At 39.9% G+C, this 20,059-nt stretch overlaps 3 protein-coding genes across 3 annotated transcripts in view; 2 read left to right on the forward strand and 1 right to left on the reverse strand.

Moving 5' to 3' along the window:
* The window catches only part of LOC119018035 (aspartate aminotransferase, mitochondrial-like), a 10,155-nt gene extending 6,351 nt beyond the window's left edge, over positions 1–3,804 (forward strand). The window contains exons 8-10 of the mRNA XM_037095362.1: positions 1,104–1,269; positions 1,432–1,582; positions 2,488–3,804. Of these exons, the coding sequence (XP_036951257.1) occupies positions 1,104–1,269; positions 1,432–1,582; positions 2,488–2,610 (440 nt within the window). The 3' untranslated portion in view covers positions 2,611–3,804. The remainder of the gene's footprint in view (positions 1–1,103; positions 1,270–1,431; positions 1,583–2,487) is intronic.
* Positions 3,805–4,869: 1,065 nt separating this feature from the next.
* Positions 4,870–14,891, forward strand: slc38a7 (solute carrier family 38 member 7). Its single transcript, XM_037095035.1, has 12 exons — positions 4,870–4,978; positions 6,289–6,748; positions 8,418–8,471; positions 9,643–9,787; positions 10,356–10,497; positions 10,592–10,690; positions 10,859–10,916; positions 11,017–11,131; positions 11,424–11,571; positions 11,879–12,078; positions 12,173–12,224; positions 12,876–14,891. Exons 2-12 carry the CDS (start codon positions 6,494–6,496, stop codon positions 12,976–12,978), a joined length of 1,371 nt encoding a protein of 456 aa, XP_036950930.1. The 5' UTR covers positions 4,870–4,978; positions 6,289–6,493; the 3' UTR covers positions 12,979–14,891.
* si:ch211-122f10.4 (cathepsin A-like) lies at positions 14,887–19,898 on the reverse strand. The gene is made up of 11 exons (XM_037095034.1): positions 19,594–19,898; positions 19,087–19,198; positions 18,503–18,640; positions 18,273–18,431; positions 18,059–18,150; positions 17,693–17,780; positions 17,448–17,600; positions 17,213–17,358; positions 16,005–16,167; positions 15,839–15,928; positions 14,887–15,751 (listed from the first exon to the last, which is right to left on the reverse strand). Exons 1-11 carry the CDS (start codon positions 19,761–19,763, stop codon positions 15,668–15,670), a joined length of 1,395 nt encoding a protein of 464 aa, XP_036950929.1. The 5' UTR covers positions 19,764–19,898; the 3' UTR covers positions 14,887–15,667.
* Between the last annotated feature and the right edge of the window lie 161 nt (positions 19,899–20,059).

Below are 20,059 nucleotides of genomic sequence, written 5' to 3' on the forward strand. Positions count from 1 at the left end.
AGTCAGAATTTTACATGAACTCAATGGAATACTAATAAAAGATCGCATAAAGATATGTACAGACATGAGATGAAAACACTAAGGTGCGGGTTAGTTTTACTACCGCTGGACAGGGTCTGACCATCTCAGAGTTTTGGTTATTTTAGATAATACAAGAATGACCAAACTGCAGAATCTGTTGAAATGAGAGAGGCTTTAAAATGATTAGAAACATATATGTGCTGCACTGTACATACCATAAAGCTAGGGATACATTTATGGAAGACAACATGAATGCATGCATGCGTTCATGGTGACTGGGTGAACTGTATCTTGTGTTTTATCACCACCCAGTGGTAAAAACTAGGTGGTCACACGTGATTTATTCCATTAATTGAGACTCAAAGGACTAAATAAATTTGTACGATTATGTGTGAAAAAATAAGTTATCGTCAGCTCTACCTATGCTACTTAGTTATTTTGTGTTAACTCAGAACATGCCCTAAATCAGTCATCTAGATACTCTTTATTGAGGAGTAGGTGGTAGTGTTCAGAGTAGTTTTGTTCTTCATCAAAACAACTTTTCATAAAGTGAATGCAGTGATTCACAAGTCATTAAATTTTTTTTTTGTCAAAATGTGAATATTTTCTGTCCTTTTTCCTCACCTGTGAAAATAAACACTATCTTTGGGTTGCGACAACACAAGACATTTGAGAAGGTATTTGGGGGCTTTGCTGGTTTTCTACCATCTTCTGACAATTTATCAGTTACTCAAGAAAATAATTGACAGATTAATCAACAGTGAAGCAGCCCTAGTGATCTCTAGTCTTCTTAAAACATGTTCCAGATGAGATCTCATTCAAATTAAAAGTTAGATTATGAGAATGTAAATCTCACTGATGGGAACAGTAAAATAAATGTTATATTTATAGACTTAACTGTCTGTTTTGACTTACTATTTAATGATTGTCATGTCCAACCCCTCATACCTAATTTATGAAGCTCCTTAATACACTTTACTAGTTGCAAATTTACAGTTTTCCTTTTTCACACACCTTGAGTTGGTCAGACTCGCTGTAGATCACAATGTTTCACACTGAACATGGATTTTTGATGTTCACAGGTGAGCGTGTTGGAGGCTTCACTGTGGTGTGCGGTGATGTAGACGAGGCAAAGAGGGTAGAGTCTCAACTCAAGATCCTGATCAGGCCCATTTACTCCAACCCACCAATGAATGGCGCCAGAATTGCATCAACCATTCTCAGCACACCAGACCTGCGCTCACTGTGGTATGTGCTTGTAGATGCATACACACACATATTACCTGAACCAAATGTGTAGTTTGGATTTTTGCAAAAGCACTTCAAGTTCAAGAGTCCATCTTTCATTTGCACCAAACTGATCCAAAATCCATTTCCTGATCTGTTTGACTTGGCCGTCATTGATCCCAGGCTGGAGGAGGTCCACGGTATGGCTAACCGCATCATTAAGATGAGAGAACAGCTGGTTGCTGGTCTACAGAAGGAGGGCTCCACTCACAACTGGCAGCATGTCATCGACCAGATTGGCATGTTCTGCTTCACAGGCCTCAAACCTGATCAGGTACACACACATTCTGGCCTGTGATAGTTGATATTAAAGAATTAATAATATGTTTATCTTTTGAAATTTAGCGGATGCTTAATTCTTAAATAAAACAGACAGTAATAACTGTTGCCATAGAACAAGGCTAATTCTCAAAGGAAATTATGTTAAAGGAATAGTTTGATTTTTGTTCTGGGATTTTTTTTCCCTCTCATTCAGGTAGAATAAGTTCAACTGCCCATAGCCAAGAAACAGTCTGGCTCAAAACCCTCCAAAATTGCACATATTTCTTTTTACACAGCTTGTTTTGTAGAAATTAAATAAACAAGATAAGACTAGCTCGCTGTTTTCTGTCTTTTCACTAAACTAAGCAGCTACTGCCTTCATATTTAGTGTACAGGTATGAGATTAGTGTAGCTCTTTCCATCTTAACATGGAAATAGCACAAAGAAAATAGTTGAAACAAAACCAAAGTCTTGTCCTTCAAAGGTAAATTTAGTTCTGAAAGATTAAAACTTTATTGTCAATGTAAGCACTTGGTCTTAAATAAATTGAAAATCTGTCCTTTAAGGAAATCCACCCATTGATCATGATTACAATTCTTTGTCTGTATTTGTAATAATGTGTAATGATTATAGACTCACAGCAAGCCTCCCGTTTCTGAGTAAAATCAGCTGAAAATCATCTGGGCCTTAAACAACTGTTGTGATTGTTTCCTTTCAATATGATCCCTCTGCTTATAACAGAAAATAATCATCTTGCCTTGTTTTTATGTGAAGGTCACAAAAAAAAAGTGTCCATGCTTTCATCTTCAGTAGATTCAGCTAATGTAATAGTGGCAGACAGCTGCAGCAGATTTCAGATGGCTGCCAAGTTACAACAAAATATAATTGTGTGTGTGTGTTCATTTATCTGTCTCGCAGGTTGAGCGCCTGACAAAGGAGTTCTCAGTGTACATGACCAAGGATGGCAGAATTTCCATGGCAGGCGTGTCCTCCGGGAACGTGGGCTACCTGGCACACGGGATCCACGCGGTCACCAAGTAGACTGGATGCTGCAAGGAGAGCTACGAAAATCAAAGCAGCAGTGTTTAAGAGGAGATTAATGCGTCACTAATTCGCTGTCTGCTCTATTCCACCATTTAGAAGAGAGCTCAGTATTTTGTTAGACATTTTCTTGATTGGATTTCAAGTTCAACTTGGAACATTCACTGCTGTTAAACGGTTTAGTTCCTGGTTACCTTTTCTTAAACATTTCACTGGCTCCCCTGCCAAATTGTAAGAGACATGTTTGCTCCCACCACAGACGGTTCATCTTTGCTTATTTATTATGTGGAATCAACTGTCGGCTGTGCATTAGTGTCCTCCTAAATGTCTGCTGTTTTATCTGCTGTGAGCTCATTCACTTTAAAACATCCAGGAACCAACATCGGGGTAATATTAGCCTGTTCATTAGTGTTACGATCATGTTGAAGACTCTGTTGCATTTGAAAGCCTGTCAAAAATGTGATTTCTGTTGTTTTTTTCCTTAATTTTTATGGAGGAGTCGTAGCACTTTATAAGGTGTAAGGCACTGTTTGAGGTTCAATATTTAGCTGGCACTCTTTATTTCTCAATTAAGTAATCAGTTAACTATCAGGCAGATCTGTTTTTTTCATCTGAATTAATCAGTCATCCAGTAATTTCCTCATTATTTCTGTTGGGAATCTTTCTCAGTATGTTTCCAACAGGATTCATGAATGATTTCTGGTGGCAGCACAGCCGTCTCTCCGTCAGTCCCTTTTTAATCCAAAAAAGCCAAAAAACGGTTAAACTCCGTACAGAGAACCAATCAATATTTTGAAAGAATTACACAGATAGAATTGTTTCTTCATAAAGCACCACAGCCCCAAACTGAATGTCCCATTTCTTACATTCTCTTCATAATGGAGTCCTTGTATTTCATCCAGATGTCTCTGTGTTGATAATAAAGATGAGTGGGGCACCTGATTTAGGTGAACACTGGACAGTTCATGAAGAAATATGCACATGCTATTCATTTACTCAGATATCATGGATCAGTGAATGAATCTGTTCGTCAGTGAGACCGTTGGATACACAGGGCATTTTAAAAATGTGGGGTTTTCCCCAGTCTGGTCATACTTCTGAAACTCCTGGCATGTTGCCTCCACATTTTGCAGTATGTCATAAAACAATGGAACCGTGATCATTGAACAAACAATAAATGGCTATAGAGTATTCTAATGTGTTCTAATGTGTTTTTTCTTTACTTTCTTTATTTTCCCCCTCTTGTGATCCGTTCCATTGACCATTTTACTTGCAGTTTACGCAGCTTCCCAAGTTGATATACCTACATCTTGCTCATTTAATCAGTGATTAACTTTACATCACAATAATAACACATTTGCACTATAATGTAGGTCTACAGATGTCATGATACTTGTTTTATTAAAAAAAAAAAGTAGCAGGATTAAAGGGTAAATTCACCAAAAAATAATTCTTGCATTAGCTAGTCTTCCCTATGCCGATGAAAAGTCTGGAGTAGTTTCTTTGACTAGTCTTTTCTTAAGTCTTGTCAAGATGAAATCTTTAATGTAGCAGCTAAACTAAAAGTGTTAACACACACCCTATTTGAAGTGGGTGCATGAGCTTGACCCTAAATAAAGACTTTTCAAATACATTTAGGGTTTCAGTGCTCTTGGACGCCAGACAAACCATTTTATTTATTTTTCCTATTTTTCTGGTTGGTTTTCTGACTTTTTATTTTTTTTTTTATAACAATTCCCCATCTGCTTAATTTGTTTAGGAGAATGCTGCAACACTGCTGTCCCTTGAAGCTCCAGAAATGTTCAGTGGTGTCTGTCACACAGCCTCTCTGCCGGACATAACAGGGCTGGAAGATGAGGTGATAATGCAGAACTGATTCAGAGGCCTTAATCACTTCAGTTAATCTTCTGCTTTAATACTGGCAACATTTCCAAAGGAAGGTGTCATCCATCAAATCACCACAATCTTATGTGACACAGTTGGCCAGATTTCCCAGTTGATAACCTGGCTTTAATCTACAATGCACTGATAAAAAACGTTTAATTTATAAGCCATTGAACTAATTGTATCTACTGAAGGCTAAAACCCCACACAAGATTTCTCATCTCATTTCCAAACGAGTATCCTTGTGCTAAATAGGTTTTCTTTATATAAATCTTTACGTTTGGCCTGTTGAGTGAGGAGGACGAGAGTAGGATGCGTCGTTTAACTGCAGATAACTACAATACCCACAATTCCAAGCAACCGGAAGACACAGATCGACAGTCACGTGACGCAGCGTCACACGCTCCTCTGCTTTGTGCTGGCTGCCAAAACACAAACTGTTCAGTCATTATCTGCCTGCGGAGAAGGCGGTCCAACACTGAAGGTACTGCTCCTTATTATCAGCATTTTACCCTCTACACACCACTTAACAGCGACGACACAACAGCGAATATAAATTATGAATATGAATGAATATGTGGACTGTCTGGCGACTAACGATCTCGCTTGTGTTTTGTGTTTGGCTAGGTGTAACGTTTGCTAGCTAGCTATTGTAGGACACAGAGCAACAAAGGGGTTGACTGCGTTGACAGAAGTTATTGTTGTGATAATGAAAGGGGTGGAAAAAGCAATACTCTAATCATATTACAAGGTGAGGTGTTTAACCAGTATTTAATGTTGGCAGCTGAGGGGGTGTCTGGGTTGAATAAGATAGCAGTACATTGAGTTGAGGTCAGCTGGACATCATCAGCACCTTTTCTAATGTCCTGTAACCCTTGTTTTACTTACTACTAACAACAAACATACACTACTCAAAACTGGTTAGGGATAGTGGAATATTTCAGTGTTTAACTTGATTTCTTATTCTGTGTCTTTTGGTCCCCAAAAATAATGCAACACATTTCATTTGACTTATATTACATATCTATGCACCCATATCCCAAAGCCCCCTTGCTAGTTTTGAGTAATTTGTACATATCAGTATTAAAGTCAGCCTGTGTTAGCAGGGAAATACTTGTGCTGTTTGACTTGAAGCTCTTCACTGGTCCCTGTTGTGCAATGACCAGACTGCTCAAGCAAGTTGAACAGTTTAATTTTAAAGCGACCATAGTCTCGCCAAGGGGAAGGATTGCGCTCTTCAGAATGTGTAATGTACAGCTTCAGGTCACCCCCATGCTCCTAGCTATGTACTAGGTGGTGTTTTTATTAGTTAAACAAAAGTAAGGAACCGGTTCATCTGAACTTTGAGTGGTCAAAAACTCCACAAGGAACCTTTTAATACATTAACCAAGATCATGTGAGACGGCAGTTTGCAAGTTTCATGTCAACCAAAAAGAGCCTGATGTTGCACACTGGACAATGGAAGTGGGCTCAGACATGGAAAATGTTATGAGAGGTGTAATAGAGAAGTAACACACTCCAAGACTTGAATGCAAATTAAAAAATTTTCTTCAAAAAAACTGGCTTCATATGCAAATTTTCTTTTCAAATTGGAATGACTTTTTGACCTTCAAGCCTTCATCGAGATCAACAAGGCCTGACTAACCTGCCTCGACTTTTTACATTTAATCCAAACAAAACTAACAAATGACTACTTTATATTGATTTACAGTGTGTGTTGGTTTGATATCAGCATTGTAATTGTTCATTTTTTACCCAAGAAATGTCTCTAAATGCAACAATATTTCATTGCAGATCACGAAACAGCTCCACCAGCACGCTGATGCAGCTGGTGATAACTTTGAGAAACCTGACTGTTGTGGAACTTAAGACACTGGACATAAACTGCTGCTACTGCTTCTACCTCTGATCAACTTCTCTCCAGCTGGATCCAGCGTGTTGGAGACTGATCTTCTTAAGTGTGTAAGGCTTGGCAGGCCAAGCTACAGCCTCTTGACTTATGGCAATTAACACTGATGTGGAGGACTGGGGTGGAGTTGGGAGTAATGACTCTGGAGAAAGAGCGTGGCTCTTGCAGAGCCCCAGCGTGGATTCTGACCGGCTTCTTGAGACAGACAGGAGGAGGAGCGGGGGTGTGTCGTCATTTGGAGCTGTCTTCATTGTAGTGAATGCAGCACTGGGCGCAGGCCTACTCAATTTCCCTGCAGCCTTCAATATGGCCGGAGGAGTTACTGCAGGAGTGATGCTTCAAATGGTGAGGAGGTCCCAGTGATGACTTAGCACTGTCTCTCCCTTCTACACGCACTTTGTCCACTGAATGAGGCACACAAGTTATGTGGTCTATAAGCTCTTGCTGTAATCTGATAACTTGTCCTGCAGCCCCCAATTCTGTTCATTATTTAGTGTGTAAAATGTCAATCCGATGACAAATGCAAATTAGTCATTATTAGCATGTAGCGTGCAGTGAAATCGTCCACTTAAAGTGCTTGTTGTTTTTGCCACTGTCGGACTCATAATTTTAGATGTGTAAATTTCGATTGTTGTTCTCACCCAAGCCACAAGACTCCATTTGGAGAAGCAGAAATTGTATTGCCGTGAAACACACCACATTCAATTCACCAGAAAAGCAAAACCAAACACGACGAAACCTTCTTAGTTATTCTCTCCACTGTTCCAATGAACACCAGCTTCGGTTTGGTTGAAATAAATCCTGAGTGTACTGCAATGGATGTGAAAATGTTGTGGTTTCAGATGCTGTTCAAGCGTCTAACATGGTGGATTAAAGGTTCATTTCAACTAAATGAGAGTTGTTTATTGTTGGAACACTGGAAAGACAAATCAGGATGGTTTTTATGAGTATTAATCCCTTTCACACAGGAGAAAACGCATTATCTCCACAGCATTGGTTCACCAGTTCTCCGCCCATGGTGATTCACACAGAGTGAAGCATCTCTGCCGTAAAGACGAACCGCTGTGTAATTCACACAGAAAGCCAGCGCTGTGGCTCCTAAAGAGGCGTGACGGTACACGTCATGATGATGACGTTGGTGTGTTTTCAAGGTTTCAAGGTTACAATCATATGGATGCTGTTATATATGTGTTGTGATTGAGATCCTGACCCACTAAACATCCTGGAAAGCAACAAAGTTACGTTTTTCGTGCTAAATTACATATGGTAATCACCATCAGTAAACTAGACCTGTCTGACTCCCTCACTCGAGGGGAGGGAGGACAGACAGGAGGACGGATGCTTCTCCATGTGCAGCTGTGGTATTTTTTTTTCCTCATATAAGCTGCCAAAGACAGTTACAATTTCTAGGTTATTTTTGTTTAGTCGTGTAGCGTTGCTTTGTGGGAAATTTCTCTTTATTAAGTTGAGTGAAGGACCTGTGTAGTTATCAGACTGTACGATCAACACGCCCTCTACCGGCTCATCCATTCTCACGGGTTCGGTTCGCCAATAATTCAACCTTGATTCAACCTCCAGAGGCGAATCAGTGCAGGAGTGACATGAGGTTCTTAATGAAAACATTTATCTCCGAAGGAATCACAACCACTTTGAACAACAATCTGGCCAAAACAAGCATTTCAAGTGTATGGACTTCGATGGTGCACAGGCATTACATTGTAGTCACCACACTGAACTAATGGCCACCAACATATAATGAGAGAAGCAAATATTGTTGGGTTTAAGACAAGCTGAAAGGAAAAAACATGGTGCTTTACTTGCAGTTTTCTGATCTTAAATGTTTTATTGTATGTACTTGGCTCCAATGTATGTGCAGACAGACACATTGCTTGAGCTCATAACTGCTGACAGCCTAAGTGTATTTTCTGGTTCTGTCTTTTGACCAACACAAAACTGCATATACAAAATATTAACTGGAACTATAATGTGTTACTTCCTGTTTCTTTTGTTTCAGTTCATGTTGATCTTCATAATCAGTGGATTGGTGATCCTGGGCTACTGCTCCAAGGTTTGTGTCTCTTCAGAACCTGTATTCTTCAGAATATTCTTTATTTCCATCTCTTACCGTTCCACTTGTTTCTCTTTCGACATGTTCATCAGCCTTTTAATTCAGACAACTGTTCTTTCACATGGGCATGTTTCCTTCAGTAATGGTGAAATAACTGGAGCAGACTTGTGCAATAACTCGGTTCTGTGGTTGTATTCCTGATTAAATGTAGTACATAGCAACAGAGCTCAGACTTTCACTTCCTGATGGCTCAGACTTTTGCTTGATAATTAAAACATAAAGGAGAAAGAGTCCATCCAGGTTTAAGTCATTTGAATACATTCATTTTGCTTTACAGATGAAATTTGTTCTGACCCAGAAACATCTTAAGAGAACTGCTTTAAAATGCATCGATCAGTCGCATTCAGTTATAGGATGAACTTTGTGTTAAAGCATGTGGTTCCATTAGAGCCACTGACTTCATGAGTATGATGACTCAACAGCCCTAAAACTTTACTTGATTCCAGTTAGCAGTGAGGCTCCTGCTGCAGGTTTTCTTGTGGAGTAGAGAGTAATATCTGAGAGCAGTGTGTTGAGCTGGTGTAAAAAATGAGTGTTTAAACCTGCTGGAAATATCAGATGAAAGAAAGTCAATCATATTAAGACGTATACACCAGTGTATTTCATACTTCTTTGTGGGTGGCAGCTTATCTAATACCTTGTTTGGACTCCACGCTGTGCTATGTGAAATCTTGAATCACATGAGCTGTCTCAGCAGAAGGTTATTTTTTGTTGGTTTTAACAACTGTCAGCAAAGAAACGCAGAATGAAACCACTGTGGGCACATGGTTGAAAAAAATGGGTAGCTGACGGTTAGGGGACTGTCCCTGGATCAGTCAATTTCTATTTTTTTTTTGTTTCTGTCAGAATTTTGAGTGATGCTGGTGGTGTTGTATTGCTGCAGGGGAAGGTTTTCTTGGTATCATTTCGAGCCTCGTTAACAGACCTACATTGCATAGAAGCCACAGGTTATGTTAAACATTATCTGCTCAGCTCCTCAAGGTCTCAGCTTATCTTTATGTATGTTAATACACCATCTCCCAACACATCCGTCTCTTCAAGCTGGTCAAAGAAACTGGACAATGACTTTTTTGTCCAGTTGACATTTTGACATTTTGTTTGGTTTCTTTAGGTCAGCAATGAGAGCACGTATCAGGAGGTTGTTCGAGCCACTTGCGGTAAAGTCACCGGTGTCCTGTGTGAAGTAGCCATCGCTATCTACACATTTGGGACCTGCATTGCTTTCTTCATTGTCATAGGAGACCAGCTGGATCGCTGTAAGTATATTCAGTGATAAAGTCAGCACAGCCTCCCTGTTTCTGTCTCCTGACAGCAGTGAAAGTGCCATTTCCCAGAGCTTAGCTTTGTATAAATGTCTTTACTTATTGTTCTCTCACCTACGTTCGCATGGACTTTGTCATTATTGTGCTACATTTTAGTGATCTGTGTGTTTAAACAGAGGAAGATGTCTGGAAGCTGTAGTAGGGTTGATAACCTTTTTTAAAAGGCAGTGCCATCATTGACCAGGGTAAAGAGCATCAAGGATGGCTCCAGTCAGCTTTTTCACTCAATAAACGTGTCACTCATGTGACCCACTGCTGAGACGCTGACAGTGTAGAATTCCTACTTCCAGGAAATAGACTGTGACCCTCCACCTCTGTCAGTCTTATGAAATAAATGGTGAGGTTGTGACTTTAACTATCTACTTGCTCAATCTCTTCCATGTGTACAGCAGTCTGTTGTTAATTTCCACGATGGCACTCCTCACTCTAGACATTTTACTGTCCCCTTTTTTCCATCTGTGCTTCTCAAAGTTTATATCTTAATTCCTGTGTTTTGTTTCAGTGATAGATGCGATAGCTCATAGACCAGAGGGTGCAGAAAGCTACTGGTACACTGACCGCAAGTTTACCATCGTTGTTACTGCAGTCCTGATCATTCTTCCTCTTTCCATCCCCAAAGAGATTGGCTTCCAGAAGTATGCTAGGTACAAAGACTCAGGTTATTTTCTCACAGAGGATTAAAACAACATTAACCTTGTACAATAATCATGTCTGAGTTCTTGTTCTTGGTCATTGCAGTACACTGAGTGTGATGGGAACCTGGTATGTTACCATCGTGGTCATTATAAAGTACATTTGGCCCGATAAAGAGATGACTCCAGGCTATGTTCCCCCCAGGTGAGCTCTGCTGCACACACTTCATGAACACTGCTCTTTAATGTGTGCAGCTAAGCTTTTTAACAACTTTTGATGAATCATTTTAGCCTTGTCCACCCACTCATTCAAGCAGAAGCATCCATGTCGTCATGCTTTGCTTGAGTTGCTAAATCGTTGTGTTTGTTGCAGTTCTGCTTCCTGGACCGCAGTTTTCAATGCAATGCCCACCATATGCTTTGGTTTCCAGGTATCTCTTCATTTGGTATCATTTGATATGGCCTTCTTTTAAACTGTTTAATATTGATTAACTTTTATCGTCTGATCCTCTTCCTCCTGATTTTCTGCAGTGCCACGTCAGCTGTGTGCCAGTGTTCGACAGCATGAGCAAGAAGGAGATCAAACCTTGGGGCGTCGTTGTCACTCTCAGCATGATAATCTGTCTCTTCGTTTACACAGGAACAGGTATTATCAGCGCTCATTACTCACTGTAACCTGTCGATGAGTCTGGCATTTATTGGATTTTGATTACATTAGGAAACTGCTTGTAAAGACGTGTTTGATTTTGATAACATTACCCAGACATGAAACATCTATCAGTTGTTGTTCCTAAAATTCAGTATATAATGGGTCTTAATGTTTCAGTTCAAATTGCGCTGATAGCAGAAGTCCCCTATTTTGTGGTGCTGTTACAGGTAAGATGGCTCGTGACCAGCTGTCAGTACGTCAATGCTTGCTGTGTTCTGTGTTTGATCAGGAGTCTGTGGCTTCCTGACGTTCGGCTCCAATGTCAGTCAGGATGTGTTGATGTCGTACCCCCCCAATGACATTGCAGTTGCCATCGCAAGAGCTTTCATTGTCATCTGTGTCATCACCTCATACCCTATTTTACACTTCTGTGGCAGGTAAGAGACACACAATTGTTGGAATAAAGATTTATTTATTTATACAATCTTAACAACATTAACTGAGATGCGCTATGATTTACCTCATGCACAAATAACCACACAAAACCTCCCCTTCACACAAACAAGCAGCTCGGTCTCACTCATGCAGCAAAACAGCTGCTATTGCACAGAGTGATTTTTGTATAGCATTTGCGTTGTGCAACACACTCTTGCACACCCCAAGGGATTTCAGTGGCAGCCTTGTATTACTTTACACATTTAATTTCCTTTCCATTTCCTCACTGCTAATCTTGTGTTCTTCCAGGGCAGTTATCGAAGGACTTTGGCTGCGTTTCCAAGGCGAGCAGGTGGAGGTGTGCGTCCGTCGTGAGCAGAGGAGGAGGATCCTGCAGACGCTGGTGTGGTTTGTTGTCACCCTCGTCCTCGCCCTCTTCATCCCAGATATTGGTCGGGTGATCTCACTGATCGGAGGATTGGCAGCCTGCTTCATCTTTGTATTCCCAGGTAACACTTCACTCATTCTTAGCAAGATTGTGGATTTCTGTGCAATTCTAATATCCTACTGTAACATCTGTCTGATGTCTCTATAACTTAACAGGTCTGTGTTTGATGCAAGCCAAGTTGTCAGAGACAGAAGACCGATCTGCAGGGTGAGATACAGCTTATTCTCAAAACCCTTTTAGTTTCTCTGGAACTTCTCAAGAAATGATTGTATTATGTTTGTCTGCTTGCGTCTGTAACAAGAGCTGGGGCTGCACAGTATTGACCCTTTGCTAATGTTCACTCAGGATGGGTGAAACAGAGGATAACTTTCTTCAGAGGAAATATAACTTAAATATGCATTATCACACCTTGACCATTAGGGTGCAGAAAATCTGCATGATAAGCTCCTTCCCTGTACTGTGGTTTAACAGTTGATAATTAGATATATTGATTGTTTACTGATGAGCAGGTAGATGTACGGTGTAACTAGACGAAATGAGACTAGAGCTGCAACCACTGGTCTATATAATTGATTGCAAAACTTTTAAAAGTAACCTTTTAAGCAAAAATCCAAACAGTTTGTGGCTCCAGTTTCACCAATGTGAGGATTTGCAACAATCCTGTGTACTGATTATTCATGGGATTTGATAGATTCAGCAGATAAATCGATAATGAAAAAAACCTAACCAAAACACCAGAGTTTGGTGTTGTCTATCATTCTGCTGCTTACACATTAGAAACGTTTCAGTTTTAAATGTCAGCATAAAAAGTGTTTAATGCAGATGGGATGATGTTCATTGTTGGTCTCTGTATCACAGCTGGCATGGATTTGTGATATTGGCTGCTGTCATGGTTACGATTGGAGCTTTCATCTTCGGCCTCACCACGACCAACTCCATCTACCAAGATGTCGTCAGCTAAAAGGAACAGTTTTTATCGTGGACAGTAGACTCCTTGTTAGAGAATGAGGGAGGGGTGCTTGGCTGTGTGCTGCTACTTGAACTGCTGGATAAGATGAAGAATCTCATGACACTCATTTTAAATCTCTCTGGCATGTCACATCCCTGCTCCATGTTGAGTTAGAGCTCCACAGGTCTTTTACGCCATCAGGTAGTCCTCAGAGAAGATGCCAAGTAACTCTGGACACTTTGCCTTTTATTTGATGTACAGTTTAAATGGCATGTTTTTTTTATGATTTTTAACTTGCAGTGGAACCAGTTTTGACAGTTTAGCCGTCCCACAGGGTGCAGAATGACTTCCCTGTCTCTGACCCTGTACGGACGACACGCTGTCCTGTTTACAAGAGCTGAAGGACTTTGTACAGAAAGGTCTTACAATCAAATTGATTTTAATGATGAAATTGTACCAATTTGTGTATTTTAACTTTGCATGTTAAATGTTTCTTATTGAAAATGACATGCAGTGGTTTCCAGGTCCAGACTTTTAAGTTGACGCTGCTGTTACTTTGTCAACATGAAATCTAACAGACAGGTTTGCATCAATGTTTTATCTGTAGGGCTGGGCAGTTCAAGTCTTGGTTTAATTTCAGTCAGTACTCCTTAATGAGTTGAAAAATATTTTTTTCAGCTGTTCTGGCAAAGCAAATATTTACATTTTAACACTTACAAAAATAATTGGAGTTATTTATTTCATATATTTTCTTACATATTTTATAAGGTTAAGAGACATACTATGATGATGATTCTGTAATTGAATTTGTGGCCGAGTCATTTTCATTCAGACCTGGTTACAAAAGCCACGTTCATGTGAGCCTGCAGGGCCTTTTCAAAACGCCTAAAATTAATTACCCTCAGCCAACTAGGGCATCCGCGGCGAGCAGCGCCCCCACATTCAGGATATTAAAACTCTTAAGAGTGCCAGTTCCTCACAGAGTGGGTTTAAAATGAGACAGTCTTTGTGAATGTATGCAAAACATGGATGTAACCTACACAGAATTCAGTTTGCACATAATTTACAGGAAATACTTGCTCTGGGTGCATAGACCAGGGACAGCATGTAAACCTGAGGATTTGTCTACTTGAATCAGAACGCACCACTGTAGATATTTCTAGTTTTGTTGTTAAACCTAAGACCAAAGTGTGAGCTTTTGTTCTTTTTAATGCTCCAATATTCATTCTACTTAACACTAATTAAAATGTTCATAATCACAATTATTGATATCATTAAACTGTCTTGCAAGAGATTAATATTCAAGCGCTTACAATGACAGTTCAAGACAGACTTCAAGACAGTGAATTAAATCCCTGCTTTGGTTTATTTAATCACTAATAATCTTGGGTACGTTATGAGTTATGATCCATAATCTATAATCAAAGTGAGATTCAATACTTGACAACCTTTTGTTTTTTTAACTGTCAATTGTATTATAACCAAAAAGTTTTATTTGTGGACATGAGGGACAGAATGTAAAAGGGATTGCATTAGTCAATTAAGAGGAAGTGAAGAAGCTATAGTCAAAACAGTACTGCTGTCAGACCTGTACAAACAATCAGTTGTTGGAATACAAAGACTTTGTAGTCTAATAGGTTAAGGTTTGTTGTTGAACTGTTTGTGTCAAATCTCTTTAACCTTTTGGTGCTGCAGACAACCGTTTGTCAGGTCATGAGTGAACGTTTGTTGCAATTATGATTTCTGTCTTAAGATGTACATTTTCTTTCCAAGATAATCAGAGATCATGTGACCCTGTTGTCTCTCTCAGACAGCTGATTTGCAAATATGAAGTTCATGGAAAGTTTTAACAGCTCTGCCTGTGATGTACCAATTAATGAACTACGATCAAAGCTTGTGAATAAACTGGACAATCTGTAATATGATACTGGCAGTTGTTTAATAAAAGACATGTGAAGCTGCAGTTTTGATCAAGGCAGTTTGAGTGTTTAAATTTCCTGCAAATGTCAATTAAAAAAAAAAAATCAGACACCAAAATTCAGCTTTACATCAGTGCTACAGAAAATTGCTTAATTGATCAATAAAAGTTCAGTCTGAGTATCAGGATGAGGACAATTTGTTTTGGCTTTTTATTCAGCACATTTGATATGAAATAAGACTGTACATCAAAGTGTTGAATTCTAAACAGGGTTTTCACTTCTAGTGAAGGTCTTGTACCCTTTTGTACATGTGTAGCTTCCTAGTTTCAAGACAATAATCTCAAGTCAAGGCCACAAAGAAGCTTTTTGAAGTTACACAGAACTGTATGCTTTACGCTTACTGAAAATCAACTTGAAGGCACAAAATCTCAAATATGTACAAGAAGTGAAGCTGGCTGGTGACGGAATAAATTATTTTAGAGACATTCGTTTGTGTGTACAATTATTTGTGTTCTCTTAAAACTGAGACTGTCTAAAAAAAAAACTCCTACACCATCAACACAACATAGATTTGAACATCAGATGTGGTTGTTGAACTTGCATTGTTTAATTTCAAATCTAAAGTAAAGCCAACGTGTCTCTCTCCAAATACTCAGACTGCACTGCAGGTACGAACAACACAAATGATAAAAGTGCCCGAACAGTCCCTTTTCCTCCAAAATCATCTTCCCTGAGAAAAATGTACAAACTAACAAGGGAGTGCAGGAATCTGACATTCTGGCTCAGTAGGAGCCATTTGTGAGGAAAGACTGGAACATGTCAAAAGCTGGACCTGGAGCCCACTGAGGAACCATGTGACCTGCACCCTGAAACACACAGGACAGCAGTACTTCACAACAATGCAACAGTATCAAAGTAAAACAGGACAACTCAAGACCACACCGATGGTTTACCTTGACTGTCAGGAACGTGAGGTTTCCAAAGTGTTGGTAGAAACCAGCAATCTGGTCATCAGAAATCCAGGACTGGTACTTAGTAGTCGCCTGAGAACAACATTTATTAAGAAAAAAATTTGAGGTTGGAAAAATATTTATAATCTTTTCCAAATTGAGTTCTTACTTTCAGGCCGAGGTCCTCCACAAACCACTGGTCTCCCAGGAAGTTGCAGGCCATGTCGGTGTCTCCGTTGTAGACCAGCCCCCGCAGGCCCAGAGAGAGCAGCTTCAGATACACATCCTTCATTGTTGGGTACAGAGTGGTGTATTGCTCGCCAACGTCATCACTACAAGCAAAAAGAGCTCATCATGATTAGGATCAACATGGATCTACCTAAACTGCACCGACAGGATGGGAAAATAACTAAAATTTCACAATTACTGTCAACCCAATTTCAAGATCGATACATGAACAGATATAAGACAGCTGTTTAATTTATTACTTCAAGTGTTAAAAACTGTTATCAAAGCAAAAATGTGAAGATCCCACACACCTTTTTTATCATTAGAGATTTAGATTATGTTGTCACAGCAGAGGGCAACAAATGTCCCGTTTTGTACAACATGTGGTAGGTAAACGTTTCTCCTTTAGTAACTGTTGCAACAGCTGACATTTTTTTTCTAGCAATGATAGAGGCATGCAATTTCATATTTCAGTACTTTATACATTTTGTCCTTACTCTTGTCAATAATACTTTTCTCCATTTGAATCTTATATAGATCTGCAGTGATATATTTAATATTCTAGAAAGAAGCCAACCATGGGGAACTAAAAAGTATACTACATATGAATTCATCGATATTCTGATTGTGAAATAATAACCCAGAACATGATTGTGGTTTCTTAATCAGGCTAATGTTTCAGAATAGATTGAAATTACACAACATATCCAACTGCACACTCAAGAATTATCAGCCCATCAAGCATCTGAAGGAAATGACAGATAACACTGCAGAGTTATTCTTGCCAACAGTCTCTCTGACTTTTAAAAGTTAACAGGGGGGAAGTAACAAATTCTGAAAAGGGAAATAATTCTAATAAATGACAGATGTTTGTGTTCCTGTTGTTCAGATTGTTGAAAAGATCTCCAACTTAGCTAGATCATGAACCTAAAAACAAAATATGAAGCTTTGTCTTTACTCCAGTATAGTCTGAGGTATTAGCCTACAAAGATTAATATCAGACTTAAAGACATGTAGCTATTACATTATGTTGTTGCTTGCATTAGCAAATTAGTCATGTTGTTATTTTGCAACTTCATGTCTCAAAACATCACACGGTGCTTGTTGACCACTACCTGACATCACATTCATCATTTTGCCACAACATACCTGCACAGGTCCCACGGTGGCAGTGTGTCTGGTATGTGTAAGGCTTTCCTCACGTCACCTCTGTTCAGCCAGTTCATCTGAGCAGTGCTGTTGAGGCAGGGAGGGACTAAACCCAGAGACACAGAGGAAGGCACTCCATCTGAAAACTTCAGGTTAAGATTTTTAGTATCAACAAGAAAACGAGAACATGGTGCACAGGTGCATGCAGCACTTATTTGTGGAAGGAAACACTCACTTTGTGGGTGAGCCATTGTTTCTTGTAGTTCTTAAACAGGTGAGCCATGGTCCTCTCATAGCCTTTGTGAGATCCTCTGACACCCTCACAATTCAAGTACAGGGCATACTCATTAAGTCCACTGTCATACACAATGCCAAAGGCCACACCCACCTGTAGGGAGACAAGGAGGACATTCAATTTAATGAGTTAATGAGTAACACCAGAAAGTCCCGCTGAGTCCTAAAGTAAAAGTGCACATGTACCAGAGTCTTGCAGGTCTCTGAGCTGGAGTTGTAGAAGACACAGCTTCCCTTGTCATCACAGCAATTTTTATTCAGATCATGCCACAAACTGCACATAAAACACAGGTTTAAAATGACAATGAGATCAATATTGACATACAAAATTACATATGTATCAGATAACATGTTTTACTTCTTGGCTTGTTCATGTTAAATGTCTATATGTCGATGCTGATCAGTCGCAAAGTCATTGCTGAATGGACTTACATTTCTGTAGCACCTTTCCAGTCTACAGACCGCTCAAAAGCACTTTACATTTACGTTTGAAATAAATAACAAGGGCTTTCCAAGGCGAACAAGCTTCCTCCACCACAAAGTGCCACTTACTCTTCTCCAAAGAGGCCATGGTAATAACCAAAGTATATCAAAGATTGCTCATTGAGAGCAAAGCTGGTGATGCCATTTCCCACTGCAAAGCCCTGAAAACAAAATGTACAAAATATAATCACAACGCTTGAATGCAGATGTCTCTTCCCGGAGGGCAAAACAACAACTCTTTAGTCATCGAACTGCTTTCTGGTGGTGTTCATTTAAGGCTCACCTTGAAGTTGATGGTTGCAGTTCCAGTAGCCACACGGAGGCTGAGGGTTGGTGCATAAATTCCACCGTAACTTTCCCCAAAGATAAAGAAGTCATTTTGAGCAAACTTGGGGAACTTGGCAAAGAAACTCTGCAGGGCTCTGTAGTTATCTTCAGCGACCTGAGGGAAGAACAAGTGAAATTGAAAGCCTGCCTCTAATCTCTACTTCTCAAAATGAAGTCTGAATTCACCTGGTCATCATCGGTAGCGTAGTTTTTGTCGTCGGAGTAGGAATATCCCACTCCTGCAGGAGATTCTACATACAGCACATTGGCGATCTTGTTCCAACTGAATGGGTTCTCATACAGTGTGGCACCATCATCATTCACCTAAAAAGGAAACCCATCAATAACTATTCAGAGTTTTCTTTCGTCAGTGTACAGCAAGCGTAAGATGATAACGGTGATGATTATGTCACAATTTCCTGACCCAAATACACGACTCAAAGTTATTCTATTCTCTGTTACCTCATCTCCATATTAATCCTTATTATCTACACCCATCTGATTTAAATTTTGTGGGGATTCAACACACAAAATAAACTTAAGCCATTATGACAGGCTTGAGGTTTTGCTATGAGCAGAAGGGTGCAGCCTCCCCTTCAATATCAGTATAAAACTAAATGTTCTCGAGCTGGACAGTTTTTTTCAAGTCACTTGTGAGGATATTCACAATTCTCCCGATAATGTAATTAACTTAACCTGAGTGTTTTTAATCACAATCTGTGATAAATATTCTCCCATCCTCCAGTTACTAATTAAATTAGCATTCTCACATGAAACGGTCCATTCTCTGACAGGAATCCATCCAAGGAGCTGCAGCCTGGACCTCCATTCAGCCAGAGCACCAGAGGGTCTTTGACTGGATCCCTCTGAGACGTCACAAACCTGCAGGGGGTGGGGACCAGAGTTAGATAATGCATGGCTTCAAGAAAGGTCACACATGTCTTAAAAAAAACAACAACAACAAAATACAGGCACACAAATTTGGCCTCATTGAAAATTACTTACGGCAAGTGTGAGAAAAATCGCCAGTGTTATCAACTAAAAGTTAAGTCTGTTAGAAATAATAAAATACAATTACGTTCTAAAACAAAACAAACACCCCCTCAGTACTGTTGAATTTGCTGACAACATAACCTCAGTGTTCAGGGTCTCAACACGTTGTTTGACTGTCAGTCACTCATTTCTTTATATTCTCAGCGAAACCGAAGTCACATTTAGGCGGAGCGAGGTGGAGCTTACCGGGAAGCTGCAGAGGGCCAGTCTGAGTGTTTTCTTACCAATAATGGAGAAACTTTCCCGGCCGAGCCTGGAGGTACCCCGACCACTGTCTGTAGTTGGGTTTGAACATCATGCCTGGCAGGTAAGTCACCTCATCAGGGGCGTAATGAGCGCGAGAGCCGAGCTGAAACACTGCCAGCAAACACAGCAACAACCCGCCGGTGGACATCACTGAACCCACCTCACACTAATTTAAGAGAAAGACGAGGTTTCTTCGTCTTCGTCTTTTTCGTCGCAGTAACTTCCTCCACTGTTTTCAGCTGCAGCTCCGCGTGAACAAGTCGAATCACACCGTCATATGACTGCGTCTGTTGGTCACGTGACCAGCGCCTGACTCCGCCCGGAAGTCCCAAACCCACTGACGTTACAAGTAGAGGAACACAGTCACAGGGTCAATAATAATAAAACAACACAAAGTACTCAAAAGTCTACAGTACACAATAGTTTGACTTTTTTTTAACGACA

Source organism: Acanthopagrus latus, chromosome 4, assembly GCF_904848185.1.
Source record: "Acanthopagrus latus isolate v.2019 chromosome 4, fAcaLat1.1, whole genome shotgun sequence".
In the NCBI taxonomy this organism is placed as follows: domain Eukaryota; kingdom Metazoa; phylum Chordata; class Actinopteri; order Spariformes; family Sparidae; genus Acanthopagrus; species Acanthopagrus latus.